This window comes from Corticium candelabrum, chromosome 11 (assembly GCF_963422355.1).
Source record: "Corticium candelabrum chromosome 11, ooCorCand1.1, whole genome shotgun sequence".
Taxonomy (NCBI): Eukaryota; Metazoa; Porifera; class Homoscleromorpha; order Homosclerophorida; family Plakinidae; genus Corticium; species Corticium candelabrum.
The window spans coordinates 2,400,713-2,414,169 of record NC_085095.1 but is presented as its reverse complement, the minus strand read 5'-3'; the positions used below and the strand labels follow the sequence as shown (position 1 = coordinate 2,414,169).

Sequence of the window (13,457 nt, the reverse complement as noted above, 5' to 3'; positions counted from 1 at the left end):
GAAGTTGCATGGAAATACTCATAAAAATGTGGAGCCTCTGGGCTGGCACCACAACTAGGCCAATGTATTAATTAATTAAGGCCAGGGCGATGCTGTTTTTTTGGTTTTGTCTATTTCTTTAGCTGAATAATGTATTATTTCCATACCAATGGAATCAACTTCGAACATAATCTTTAGTGCTAGTGTACTTACTGTGATGGGAGATAAAACAATATTGGAAATGAAGATTATGTAAGATAGTTTATCTCAACATAGAATAATACACTGAGCAAGGTAAGTCTAGGTACAGCTGTACCATATTGAGTACCAAAAGTTGCAAAAATATTTACTCAAAATGTTGTCAATTTCTTTCAAAATATCTTTTGATATTGTGAACAAATTGGTAGGGTATTGACAATGTAATTTCATTTTTAGTTGATAACTAGTTTTCTCAAATAGTTTTGGTTTTACTGTCTAGCACAGCCAACCTCAGAATTAAAGTCTCCAAATACGTAATAGTGCTGTAAGCAGTCAGTCTGGAAGAGGTATGTCTCATACAATGAGCAGAGCTACAGAGAATTGCTAGGCTGAAGTTGGTTATTCTCTACATGCCAATAAGAAGCTGGTTATGCTTGATGTCCTACCTGCAAAGGAATGCATGATGTACATCTTCTGATCTTATTTATGTGTGTTTATACTGTGCTCATTTTTCTAAACATAGCAAATTCAATTTGTGATCAGAAAACATTAGTGCTAGTAGAAATAGTCAAAGTTTGACTTGACTCAGAATAAGCTTCATGACTTCAGTGTTTATGTCATTGAACTTGGGTTGTCTCCTAGCCGCTTTCAAGTTTTCCAATATAAAGTCAATGGCAGCCATCTTTAACAGCACATGTGATGTCTTCTCAGCCAGATTCAGTAGGTCAAACACGTTTGCCATACCAATGCATCTCATAAGGAGTGCAGCGCATTTGTCTCTCAACTCGTTAAGAAGGTAGCTGTCAGCTAGACGGAAAGTGTCAACAATATTGTCAACATCTGATTCAGTGGTTAGTATCATGACATCGAACATTATCCAAAATATAACAGCCCTCACTGCTTCAAAAGAAGAGTCATGAATGGCTATAGATGAGGACTGAGATTTGCGTGCAGACTCTCTCATGGGAGTAGAGAACATTCGCTGAAAATAGAGAGATTTTTGACACAAGATCTCTTTAATAGCATGGAGCTTACGCTCACTAACTGTGATGACAACGTCAGCTCCATTGCCTTTATCAATGATTGTGCCCAGACTTTGAATTAATTTGCAATCTGGAATAGACTGTCTTGTCATGGGTAGAACAATTTTGAGTATGCTGTGCTGTTGAGACACAAACAGACAGTTTGATTCTACGTCAAACAGGAGCCGAGATGGAGATAGCAAATCTGTGGCATTACTAAGAACTAAGGTGCCCCAAACACCTAGCGGAGACAACACTCCAACAGCCTTTGTTGCAGTAGAAACAACATACACATTTTCAGAAGAATCAACTGCCACTCCACAGTGACCATGATGAGATTGTGGAATATTACTGCAAGTTGATTTGAAGACAACAAGTTCATCTGTGCTGCTGCTGAATGAGACTCTAATAAGTGTTTGATCACACTTATCAATGACGTAGAAGGAGAAGTCTTGCAAGGTTGAATTGCATATTTGATCCGGAGAATTCAACGTCAGTTCTGACGCTTTGGCAAATTTTGGACATTGAAAATATCCATTATCATTGCTGCTGATTGTAGTAACATGGTAATCACCCTCTTCAAGTGTCACTTTCCGTAAGTACCCATACCTGATAGAGTAATGATATGCATTGTCGCTGACAAAAATAAAGTCTTTGCCAGATGGTTCTTCGCAGACTTCCACACTGGTAGGTTTACAGAACCTAGCCTCAAACCCTGGACCATCTTTATAAGTCTCCTTCATCCGAGTCCTCTCAGCCTTCCCGGCTACTGTGCTCACAATGCCTTGTGAGTCAATCTTTACCACGTTGAATACAAAATACAAAACAGTGAATCAAATAAAGCATTGTACAGTAGATGTTTTGACTAATCTAGTGGAGACGTCAAATTAATTAATTATTACCTTACCTTTCTAATGGTGCCATTGTCAGTGTCTGCAACTATCAAAGAGCCATCCTTTGTAAGGCAAAGACCCGTTGGAGTGTTAAAACGTGCCTTTAATCTATGACCGTCAGTGTTCCCTGTTATCCCTGCTTTTCCAGCGTAATGTGTAACCACGCCATCCGCTGTTATTTGTCTGATGCAATGATTTCCGCTGTCAGCAACTAGCAGTGTTCGATCAGGCTTCAGTACCATTTCCATTGGATTGTTAAAACGAGCTTCGTGTCTTGATCCGTTAGCATACCCAGCTTCAGCAGTTCCAGCAACTACCTTAACTGCAGCCATGATGCTTCTTGCACACGTGGTCAGCTATGAGCCGGGACTTTCTCCAAAAATAGATGGACAAGTTAATGAACGAGTTATTTTATTAAAATCATCTTGAAATAAATGAATGTAAACTTTAAACAAATTCACATGTTTGTATTTATTGTATCAATATTTTGTAAGTAATAAATAGCATCTTGCCAAGTCACCAAACTATACATGTACTGGCATATACTTATCAGTTCATCTGATAAGTATGATCATTAATATTGTTACTTGCTTGTGTTATAGCAAGTCTTCATGTGTCTGTACACATCATCAATTCTACTTTGCAGTTTGTCAGTGTATTTTGTCACCAATAAGCCCAGCTCCTTAGCTAGTGGATCCAAATGTTTTAACATTTCGTTGATTGTCCTCCCAATGTCTTTTGACTGTGACAACTCTTTGACTCTCTCAACTGTACTTAGTCTGAATACACACGTACTGTTCAGCATTTGATTGTGAAGTGCTCTATATACATCTAATTGTTCAATAGTGGTCTGACCAAAGATTAATCCAAGCTCATTGTCAAGGAATAATAGTAAGCCATCTTTTTCTTGAAGCAAGTTAGGGACTGGCCGTTCCATAATCCCCTTGCTCCACAGCTCATTATACAACATACTCATCACTCGATCTGTGTTCACTGTCAGGTAGTCAAACAACACCATGTCAGTCCACTGCATAAGATCCCGAATTTCATCACTCCTCAGGCTGGCTAATGTCTCATCTGGTCGGACATGACTGTGCGTCCTTCTCAGTATCTGTGGAACATACGCTTTCCCTGCATTGTTGATCCACTCTGTCACAAGAACAAATGGAAAGACATCCTTTCCATAACTCTTGAAATAAGAAGCAGCTGCTCTCCACTGTTCAGTTCTTATGTCTGACAATATGGTACTGGGTACATAATGGGTGCCAAGCAGGCGACTGAGAGCAAATGAGTAGCTATCACCCATGATGGCATTGTCATCTTTTCTCATTCTACAAAATAATAACAAATGTTCTATACATTTAGAAATATTTACGAATCAAATGCAAATCGTTCACTCAAATTGAAATAAATATAGAATTGTATGCAAATCTATGTATCTGTAGTTTGCCTAAGTGTTTTTGTTTTAGTTTGGTCTATGTATGCAAATCTATGTTATCCGTAGTTTGTCTAAGTGTGTTTCTTTTTAGCTTGGTCTTCATGCGTAGGCTGTGCTTGATTCACACGGTAGGTGACTCCACCCTAGCGAGAGCACGTGCAGTACCATGGTGATCTACGTACACTTGGTACACGTGATCTAGTGATCTGGCTGCATGCTGAGACCAGAGCGAAACATTTAGTAAGAAATACAACCATTAGCATCCTCTCTACAACTGAATGCCCATTTATACATTTTTTCCTCACACCAGCAACTGACTAAGGGTTGGCATTGATTTGCACGCCTCTATCTATAGTCTTATTATAGCTCCATAATGTAAAGTGCAAGGGTTCCCAGCATCTGCCTGAAGCAGCCATCCCTGGTTACGCATACGTACCGAAACCCGGAATTATTACAAGATAATGAATTTATTGAATCAAGAATGCACTTTACCTGCTGCATGCCTTCCTTCCATCGTCAAAAACGACGAGAGCATTAGGCGACCGTCCGCATTGACCCGGCAGAATCGTTCTGATCTGCAGACGGCGAGTTTCTTCTTGCCACCGACGAACGCGGCGGTCTGAAAACCCCTCGGGCATCAACATCTCCGACTCCTTGCTCCAGACCGGCACACCGTCGACGAATGTGGTCACACTGCTGACATTCCGTTGCAATCTCCTGCGTGTCTTTGCTATGATGGTCACTTCCTTCTTCGTATTGCGTCTAGATGTGGATGTCTGGCGTCGTCCCTCTGAGGTCCGTCGAAATTTTGTTGTCTGGAATTCGAAATTAGATTCCTGGCTGTCAGAGTGAACACTGATGATGATGACAGAGAAAAGAAGTAGCAGCAACATCGTTGCGGCTCGTTGTTTTGTTGGTGGCGACATACTCAACACCCTCGAAGTGACAAACTTTCACACTGATTCTAATCAGTTCGCGACTCAACTGAAGTTGCTCGATTGTTGCTCTCCTGCGCGCTCTAGACGACCAGCATTTGCCTCTTCTGTCTTCCTGGTCGTCGCGTGTGGCAGTGACTATGTCAGGATTGCAACATCTAATATTATTTTATGGATTATATTATTGGGAGCGAAGACTTTGATGTGTCGTGCATGGAAATCAGGCGGGGGAAGAATGAGAACCTAGTGCATTGATTGGTCGGAAATGACACGTTACATATCTGCGGTCAATTGCTACCGCCCACTGAGAGAACGCATCTAAACATGCCCGTGTGTGCACACACAAATTTAGCAACAGTCGCACACGTGGATAGCACGCGACTTTGTTGGCAACCACGCCTAATCACTCGTTGATACCAACTACTATAGTCTAGTCACGTGTTTGACGTGTCAATGCGGTAGCTGTCGTCTCTATGGCACGTCTGCGACGTCTAGTCAAGTATCTAGTGGCATGCTTGCTCCTAATCTCATGCTGTTGCGCGTTGCTTCTGTTCTGGGAATCATCAAGGAAATCGAGCGTTCTACCCGGTAGCAGAGCGACTTCTAGTCGCACTAGTCGAGCACAAAACGCCGAAATTCGACCACAAACGACACACCGAGCTGTTGGTGCAGGCACTGAGAGGCACGAGGCTGTAGTAGGAGGTGTGCGTGTGCGGGGCAAGGGTGTGGCGGAGGAGGAACGAGCGACCGGTGGAGAGCGGAGAGGGAAAGGTGCAGGTCATAGGCTTGCTGTTGTCATTCCGTTCCGTGACCGAGAGGCTCATTTGAAAGAGTTCGTGAAGGTATAAGTATTTACGGTAATTTGTCAAACAATTCAATGTATGTGCGTACACACTACATAATTTATTCAATTTTTTTAATTTTCTATTTTTATTTTTTTAAGTTTTAATTTTTGTTTATATTTCTGAATTTAGTATAATAACAATAACAGCAGTTAGTAATATGCATGAACAGTTATTGACGAAGCTATGGATTTATAATGCTAGAATGTGTTTAGATGTTAATTCTTTTGAAATTTCCTATGGACTGGCCGATTTTTACACTCTGGTGCTATTCTAGCTAAACACATTCTAGCATTATTATAAATCCATAGCTTTATCAATAACTTGAATATTACTGAATACAGGGGTGTTCCCAGGATTTTGGAAGGGCGGAAATAACCACGCCCACCTTAAGTTTTGGCCCCGCCTATTCCAATTTTTATGGTTGGACCACAAAAGCTTTGATGCAGGTTTGCTTACGCTGAGATGCCACAAACTGTTGTCACAGAATGCTCAGGCACCAAAGGAACAAAGTGGTTTATCTTTTTTAAAAAGTTTCTCTCTGTCATATTTCACTGTGCTTGACCACATGATAGCTATATTAATGCGAGTGGGAAAATTTCCAGACCTCAACAAGTTGAGAACCTTCTTTTATAGGATAGGAAGGCCAGATATCTATAGACTTCATTTGTTACCATCAAATACTGACCTAAATAGTGGGCAGCGTGCAAGACCACCAATGTTTATCTTTGAGTACATTTATTACAATTGAGTTCATACCATATGGCAGTCTTTGTCCTAATTGGTCTTATCTTCAAACCAAGCATCCCAGGAACTACTTGTTAGCCTGAAACAACTTCCCACTTTTCAAAATACAAATTCAAGTCCATTGTCTTCATAGCTAATCCCTGCCTACTCATACAGCAAAGCATGGGGGCCTGTACCAAGTGGAAGCCAAGGCATGGCGGAGCGCCGTGCCTCTTGTATGCTAGAGACAACCCTGAGTATACCTAACTGTTGTTATTATGTGTAATGGTAATAACTAGCCAATACCCGCAGAATTTTACGTGTACTGTCTCTCTCTTTCTCTTTCCTTCCTTCTTGTGTTTATAGCGAAATGCAGGGAAGTACTGCGTATGTCACTACTATGTACGCGCAGTACTACTTCCATTAGTAGGCTTACTAGGCATCGGCTGTAGTGCAACTTCCGTTATGCTTTGTGGTAGATCTTCACTGCGTGGGTACGTATACATGGAAGGCGCGGGAGTTAACCCTTTTTCAAGTACGTAGAAACACTATAAGGAGAAGGTCTACAGCTGACGCCTAGAGAGTTTCCTAAGGAAGTTGTTGCGCCAGAGCTGACGCTTCAATATCAAAGGATTAGCTCATTTGCTGCCCAGTCAGAATCGCACTTGTTCGGTACCGTCATGTGCTGAGCGGTCCATCCGTTTGGCTGCTTGACGTTCCTATGGACGTCGTAGCACAATTATATATAGGATAATGTGTTAATTAATATGTATTGTGTACCCACATGCATTGAACTTACTAGATTCCTAGTCTCAACGCTAGGCCTTCCTTCACTTTGGGCAATCGTTTTATTCGAGCTTAGCAACAGGGTTGTTCACATGACCTTGTCACTGTAAAATGAAGGAAGTACAGGATTCTTCACTTTTACAACTCTATTGCTAGACTCACATGGAAGGACTGCCGAAACTGGAGAAGGCCTAGTGTCGAGGCTAGATGATTCCTGTGTGTAATGCATATAACTGCTAGTGTACTTACTGCACTTGCTAGTAGGAACTCTATATTTAATATCAATGGAACAACTTACTCTAACATGGTTTCGGCATGCATGCACAGTGAGGGTTACTCAATTTATAGTAGTCGGAAGGTGGCTGCTTTACAACACTGGCCAAATCAGTGATTTAGGAAGATGTTAACGCCTCAGGGGTGAGTAGATGCCTTGTGTGAGTGATGCAGTGTTTTAATCAGTGGAATGTTTCACACCTCATTGGATGTCACAGACTGTATGTAAAACAGGTGTCTTTCTTATTGTTGATTGTCTATTAAATTGAGTGCCTTGATGACATTAATTAATCACAATGAAGTGAGGAGTCTTTTAGACCAGAAGTTTGATGACATGTGGTTGGTTATTAGAAATGAGGAATCGTTCTGGTTTCCTGTGGTAGATTTCTTGGTCACCCACAAGCTGGCACCTTCATGGTGTTGTATTGCTTGTTTTCGTGTCTGCTTCTGTGCCTGTGTTGCAAAGAAGCATCTTTGACTGGAGGAATGTACTGTTTACTATTTGACTGAACATTATTAATTAACTATAACATTTTTCTCTTTATAGTATTTCCTTGCACATTCTAGCTGTGCAGATATATACTTGCACATAATTAGTGTTTGATGGTTTAATTGATTGTAGGTTTGTGCTATAGAATACAGGCAAACGGCCATGGGTGCACTTGTATATTGAAATTTTGTCTGTTTGCCTGTTCGCTTGCCTGTCTGTCTGTCTCCTGTCTGTCTCCTGTCTGTCTGTCTCTGATCTGCCTTTCTCTTGTCTGCCTGTCTTCCGGTCTGCTTGTCTTCCATTTTCAGGCTCGTCTTTCCGTTTGCTGTCTTTTTGTCTGTGTGTCTGCTAATGTGTTTATCTGTCTTCCTGTCTGTCTGTCTGTCTGTCTGTCTGTCTGTCTGTCTGTCTGTCTGTCTGTCTGCCTGCCTGCCTGCCTGCCTGTGAAAGAACATTTATTGAAAACATTAGCACTAATACAGAAAAGGCTACATATACCACTCAGTGTTCAAGATAAACGACCATAGTGGTCATAGAAGAAAAACTCTAATGAACAGCCATCTGATGTTTGTAGCTATCATCTGCAGAGTCGTTACTACAAACTATTCTGTCAATCTTTTTAGCTAAAACACTGCTATTGCAAAGTTGTAATGTTATCGACAGTATTTGCCTCCAGCACGTTTCAAATTCAATCGAATTCAGCTTTCCATCTTTATCACGTGATCTTAGTGAGATCTGGTGAAGAAAGTTCTCTCCACTATTCCCCAATGTCCAAAATGTTCGAAAACTAAGGAAATCAAGCAAGGAGAATCTCCACCAGTGTGCCAATCTTTGCTGTACTTCTCTATCTTCTTTTCTTCCCTTTTTGAAGCTGCTGGTCCATCCGTTGTGACTGCATGTGAAATTACTTCTGAGCTCCACGGGTGTGCCAGAGAGATGTCAAGTTCAACGTTGAAGTCAGTTGCATTATGGACATCTATGTCAGGTCTGGATTAAGAGCTGCTGTAACAGTCTCTTGGCTCAATAGTGTGAGGAAGTGACACACGTTTTAAACGTTCGGACCAAGCAGAGACCATTGAGTTGTGTGACCAAACTGAATCTCCTCCTGTCTTGCAAGTAATGAGGTGGTATCCATCGGTGTCCAGTGTCTTTCCACAATCGCATTCAAGTATAGATTGAGGCAGGGGTAAACATAGACCCAACCTCATTAATGCTTCCAAGTCCAAGAGAAATTACAAGCTTTCTTGAGGTGGGGATAGCATCTAGCCAGGCTCCTGAGCCCTTTCCTTGAAGGGATCTCAAGCGAGCTGCATCCCTTGATTGAACAATTGTCAATCATATACTGAACTTGACATTTTGTTTGTTTTTCAGTCAACTTGTGTCTTCTGTCTGTCTGTCTGTCTGTCTGTCAATTTCGTTTATTGAAACACAAACTCTACGTTACATTTCTAACACTAAATGCAAACAAGCTACTGAGTTTACCTTAGTTTAACGCAAGCTACTTTGATAGTCTCTATCGTATATGTTCTCATCTACTTCTCCAGGAAAGATACGAGTCAGTTTGTGGAGGATGAATTTAGCATTACATCATTGTAAGATTATTGAGAATTTTTTCCTCCAGAACCTCTAAAGTCAGCTTCATTTGTATAGCCTTCAGCGTCTCTTGATCTTCTGGCTAGTTTGTATAAATAATTGGTAGCTTCTGATCCCCAAGTTCCAAAAATGTTGAAATACCAGAGGAGTGAAATTGAGGCTTGATGTATTGCCAGCAAGTTGTTGTTTTTTGTATTTGATCATCTTCCTTTCCTCCCTTCTTGCTGCAGCAAAACCTTCGTATAAGCTGCCTGCTTTAAAGTGTCTTGGCTGAAAGGATGAGCCGTGGCTACATTAAGGTCATAGCTACACCCAGAGTCGTACACAATGATGTTCTTTCGTGTGATAAATCTTTAATTCATGTAGACAAGTGCTCTGCATTTATAATTTCATCATGCTGCCACACAGGCCCACCTCCATGTTTGTATATAAGAAGATGATATTCATCTGCCACTTGCCACATTCACACTGGATGTTCCAGTTGACAAAAGGTGCAGGTATGTCCAACCTCAGAGATGCTGCCAAACGAAATTCATCGGGATTAAGTGCAAGAATCTTTGTCTATCTGTCTGTCTGTTTGTCTGTCTGTCGGTCTGTTTGTCTGTCTGTCGGTCTGTTTGTCTGTCTGTCGGTCTGTTTGTCTGTCTGTGTATGTATAGTGTAATTCAACTATCTGATTGAAATATCATTACTGTCTGTGATTATTTCTGTAGTACCCGATTTTACATCTAAACTCAGCCAGTTTACTCTTTTTGCTAGCAGCAGTTCATGTTCTTTTGTAACAACTGGTGCTTAAGCCTTAACAGATTACTGTTCAAGTGTTGCTGCTGTAGATATCGCTATTTGTATGTGAATATTTGCATGTGGGTAACTTTTTGTAAATTTTCAAATGAATTATTTAAGAAAGTAAGGAGTGTACAAAAGAATTGTTGAATTAGCATACATGTATGTTGTACCCCGAAAGTTCTTTGTATGTACTGTCTGTGGTAAACCGTAAATGTTTAAATACGCAATAGCTAAGGGTTTAGACTTCTATTCAAGTACAGTAATTTACAAACAAATATTCGTTAGAAAGGATTCAGTTTTTAAAGAGTTCAATGGATGCGCTTTGTCTTGTTATGTCTGTTTGTCTGTGTGAAACTAGTAAGTGCAGTGTCTAGGAAAGGGTTTAGCAATTGTTGATGTATAGCTCAAAACTACTCACTGACGTCAGATGCTCATATCTGGTACAGTGTAGAGAGAATATTATACCTTTGACCTCAGTGCTGCTAACAAGCAAAACGATACACAGACAGATTGCCTCTCTGTCAACACAATAAAGTGGAGTAAACTAGTAGTGCTAGATTTTTTACTGTTATGTAAGTATTGTCAGTGGTCACTGTTGTGTCCTTGGGCTAAGCCAATGGTCTTCCTGCTCAGCCTGCTTGTTAGTTCAGCATAATATGTCTACATTAGACCATTGTCCATCAAATAACACTGAGGATGTAGACAAATTATGTTTGTAAATGTCAAGTAGTTGAACTGACAGTAGTCAACAACTTGATTTGTGACAGCTGTCCTTTAGTGGTTACTAATCAAGCAACTGTAGACAATAGATATGCCTAGCAGACTTTAATTGATGGTTACCTAACAGAAGCAGTAAAATATCTATCCTAATGCAGCACATGGTGCCCTTCCTGACCAATCAGAGCTTGTCATTTCAAATATTAGTTGTTGAGCAAAGTCCAATCGGCTTCTTCAATAGAGCCAAACTCAGGTAAATAGGGCAGACCTTGACCACAGACTAGTACCAGAGGTATGTTGTTCTGACTGCAGCAACATTGGGTTCAAGTTGGCTAAAGAGCGAGGATTCGATTACATCTGCCTTCATGATGTTGATATGCTACCGTTGAATAATCAGAATCCTTATGGTTATCCAGAGAGAAACCCAACACATCTGGCAACTTGTGGTATGACAATGCCTTGTATTCAGTCCGAATGGATTATTGTATAATTTCTGTTGAATTCTGCTCTAGTTCAACAGTTCGGTTACAAGCTTCCATTCTCGTGGTATTGTGGCGGAGTCATATTGTTCACCATTGAACAGTATGAAAAGATGAATGGGATGGCGAATGTCTATTTCGGCTGGGGAAAGGAAGATGATGATTTGTACAGAAGGTTATTGGTGTTAATTAGCTATCATACATTATACTGTACTGACAAATTTCTGCCTTTAGAATTTTAAACAGTGGTTTCCAGCTGCACAGGCCGGAACCAAGCTTTGGAGATAAGTGTTTAGGACGGTATAGGTCACTAGAGCATGGAGAGAGAGATTACAGTTCGAGTTTCAGGAACAACCAGCTGTTAACTCAGAGGTAGACAATGATTGCTCATAACTGTTGATTACGTTTGTCGTGATTCTCGTTTTACAGTCGTAATAGGCAAACCGCTGACGGTCTGACGAACCTACAGTTTGCGGTCAAGAGCGAGGTGACGAGTGAGTTGTTGACGCGCGTGGTGGTCGACGTGTGTCGAGGTGTGTCATTCGTGTCACCGGAAGTCGTGCAGTGTATCACACCGAGACGCAATTCCTCCCGCTAGTGTGACGGAGTCAACCGCACGTGTTACACAATAGCAACAAGGAGGCTTCACTGGAAGTGACTCTCAATCAAAGTAGAGTGTTTTATCCGTTGTCTTGACTGTAGAGCCCACAGATTTGGTTAGAACCGTCGAACGGAAATGGCGTGTGGTCATGCAGCTGTGGGTTGAACTTGGACCATCTGGGCTGGTTCCGGTCTAATTAGATTAGAAGAGACGACTAGATGAAATTTACTCTTGGTTCGAAATGCGTGAAGTTTGTGAAGCGTATCACAGAGTGTCTTCCATGTTTATTGCTGTCGGTCACGTTGACTGACCGGTTGTCGCACCGCGTTGCTCTCTTTCTATTGGCGTAATCGAATTAAGATTGAATATCCCGGATATTGATATCGCGTGACCGGATTAGATCATACACTCTCACGGATGATCGAGAGGAAACCGTTGCGGTCGAAACAGTTTGAGACGTTGGCGGCGTTTGGCGGGCTTCTGCGAGACACTATTTGCACCGAACTGGTTAGTTCGTTACGCAAACTTCGCGGTAAGTGTAGCCCCTCCCATCATTAGTTCATATTTAGCTGAATTGGTGTCCGTCTGACTCTTGATAGAGACTAAAACTACCGCTGAAGGTAGTTGAGCGCTTCAGGTTACTGTTTGACGGTGTATTTCGTCGGTTTCGGTGAGCAGACGGACTTGTCCAGCACTTTCCATCTTCTCGACAATTTGTCACGCGGTTAGGAGCCTCTCCATTCTTACATTGTGAACAATTAGCGTGAAACACGACAAGTACGAGCATCATGTTCAGGTGCATCCCGAACAGGCGACGTGTGTGCGACGAAGACGCCGACGACTGTCCCTACTTCAATCCCTACGTCAACTCGTGGACGTTCGAGGTCGCCGCTCCTGTCGCTGAGCGATTTCCACTCCGAGACCGACTCGTTCTCTACGCGTACGACCTGAAAAACTTGCGTACGAGTCCAATGAAAGGCGCCGTTTTCGACGACCCGTTTCTGCTACCGGCCGACTACTTTACCGACGAGGAGAAGAAGGACATGTTGCAGAGATATGATTATCTCTTTGGTAAGACGTATCAACAGGCGTTGGAGGAGAGAATGCTCAGTCGACGAGGCGATTTGTGTACGACGACGGACGTTTTGCCTCTCGTGAAGCGTTATTTTCAAGTGACGGCAGAGACATTGGAGTCGGAGAAGGTGGAGAAGAAGCACAGAGTGTTCCATCGGGAATTGAGACGACAGAAGAACTTTCAAGTAGAAAGTCGTACTGCTGTAGTGGAACACAGAATTTAGAGGGTCTAACAATAGCTTGTAGATAGATGTAGGACTTAGGTGTATGGCCGCAACATTCTAGTGTATTACCGGCACTAATGACTGTTTGTTCTAGCAAGCAGCTGTTTCCTTTGCACCTTACTATTTGCATTTTAGGATGATAAAGAGCTTGTGTATACGTTATTGTGGCTCGTTGAGAGCTAAATGAGTCATATGATACTTTTTTTGCTACTAAACCGATGTGGTCTGATGCGGATGTTGGGCTTTACTGGTTAGAAACTGTTGTCATGCAAATCAAGGGTATGGCTGGGATTGTGAAAGAAACGGTTGTAGACATTTGCGGAGCCTCTTTTGGCTCTTGGATACAAAGAATTTTAGGTGATGCAGAGGAAGGTAAAGATTGCTGGAAGCATGACGTCATC

At 41.7% G+C, this 13,457-nt stretch overlaps 3 protein-coding genes across 3 annotated transcripts; 1 reads left to right on the top strand and 2 right to left on the bottom strand.

Moving 5' to 3' along the window:
* Nucleotides 1–608: 608 nt before the first annotated feature.
* On the bottom strand, nt 609–2,442 carry LOC134186917 (uncharacterized). The gene is made up of 2 exons (XM_062655008.1): nt 2,107–2,442; nt 609–1,996 (listed from the first exon to the last, which is right to left on the bottom strand). The coding sequence occupies exons 1-2, from the start codon at nt 2,422–2,424 to the stop codon at nt 746–748; spliced, it is 1,569 nt and encodes a 522-aa protein (XP_062510992.1). The 5' UTR covers nt 2,425–2,442; the 3' UTR covers nt 609–745.
* Nucleotides 2,443–2,498: 56 nt separating this feature from the next.
* On the bottom strand, nt 2,499–4,686 carry LOC134186918 (four-jointed box protein 1-like). Its single transcript, XM_062655009.1, has 2 exons — nt 4,023–4,686; nt 2,499–3,423 (listed from the first exon to the last, which is right to left on the bottom strand). The coding sequence occupies exons 1-2, from the start codon at nt 4,454–4,456 to the stop codon at nt 2,676–2,678; spliced, it is 1,182 nt and encodes a 393-aa protein (XP_062510993.1). The 5' UTR covers nt 4,457–4,686; the 3' UTR covers nt 2,499–2,675.
* A 234-nt stretch (nt 4,687–4,920) lies between these two features.
* LOC134186329 (beta-1,4-galactosyltransferase 3-like) lies at nt 4,921–12,546 on the top strand. Its single transcript, XM_062654257.1, has 7 exons — nt 4,921–5,307; nt 10,837–10,931; nt 10,991–11,124; nt 11,191–11,332; nt 11,392–11,529; nt 11,587–12,290; nt 12,358–12,546. Exons 1-6 carry the CDS (start codon nt 4,939–4,941, stop codon nt 11,753–11,755), a joined length of 1,047 nt encoding a protein of 348 aa, XP_062510241.1. The 5' UTR covers nt 4,921–4,938; the 3' UTR covers nt 11,756–12,290; nt 12,358–12,546.
* Nucleotides 12,547–13,457: the final 911 nt, after the last annotated feature.

Bases quoted from the DNA above. Each gene is read 5' to 3' on its own strand.
- LOC134186329 (XM_062654257.1), top strand. From the start codon at position 4,939: ATGGCACGTCTGCGACGTCTAGTCAAGTATCTAGTGGCATGCTTGCTC. The intron at 5,308-10,836 runs GTATAAGTATTT...ATCCTAATGCAG, and splicing joins ATTTGAAAGAGTTCGTGAAG to CACATGGTGCCCTTCCTGAC. The intron at 11,333-11,391 runs GTTATTGGTGTT...TTCTGCCTTTAG, and splicing joins GATGATGATTTGTACAGAAG to AATTTTAAACAGTGGTTTCC.
- LOC134186917 (XM_062655008.1), bottom strand. From the start codon at position 2,424: ATGGCTGCAGTTAAGGTAGTTGCTGGAACTGCTGAAGCTGGGTATGCT. The intron at 1,997-2,106 runs GTAAGGTAATAA...AACGTGGTAAAG, and splicing joins ACAATGGCACCATTAGAAAG to ATTGACTCACAAGGCATTGT.
- LOC134186918 (XM_062655009.1), bottom strand. From the start codon at position 4,456: ATGTCGCCACCAACAAAACAACGAGCCGCAACGATGTTGCTGCTACTT. The intron at 3,424-4,022 runs GTAAAGTGCATT...ATTATTTTGTAG, and splicing joins GGAAGGAAGGCATGCAGCAG to AATGAGAAAAGATGACAATG.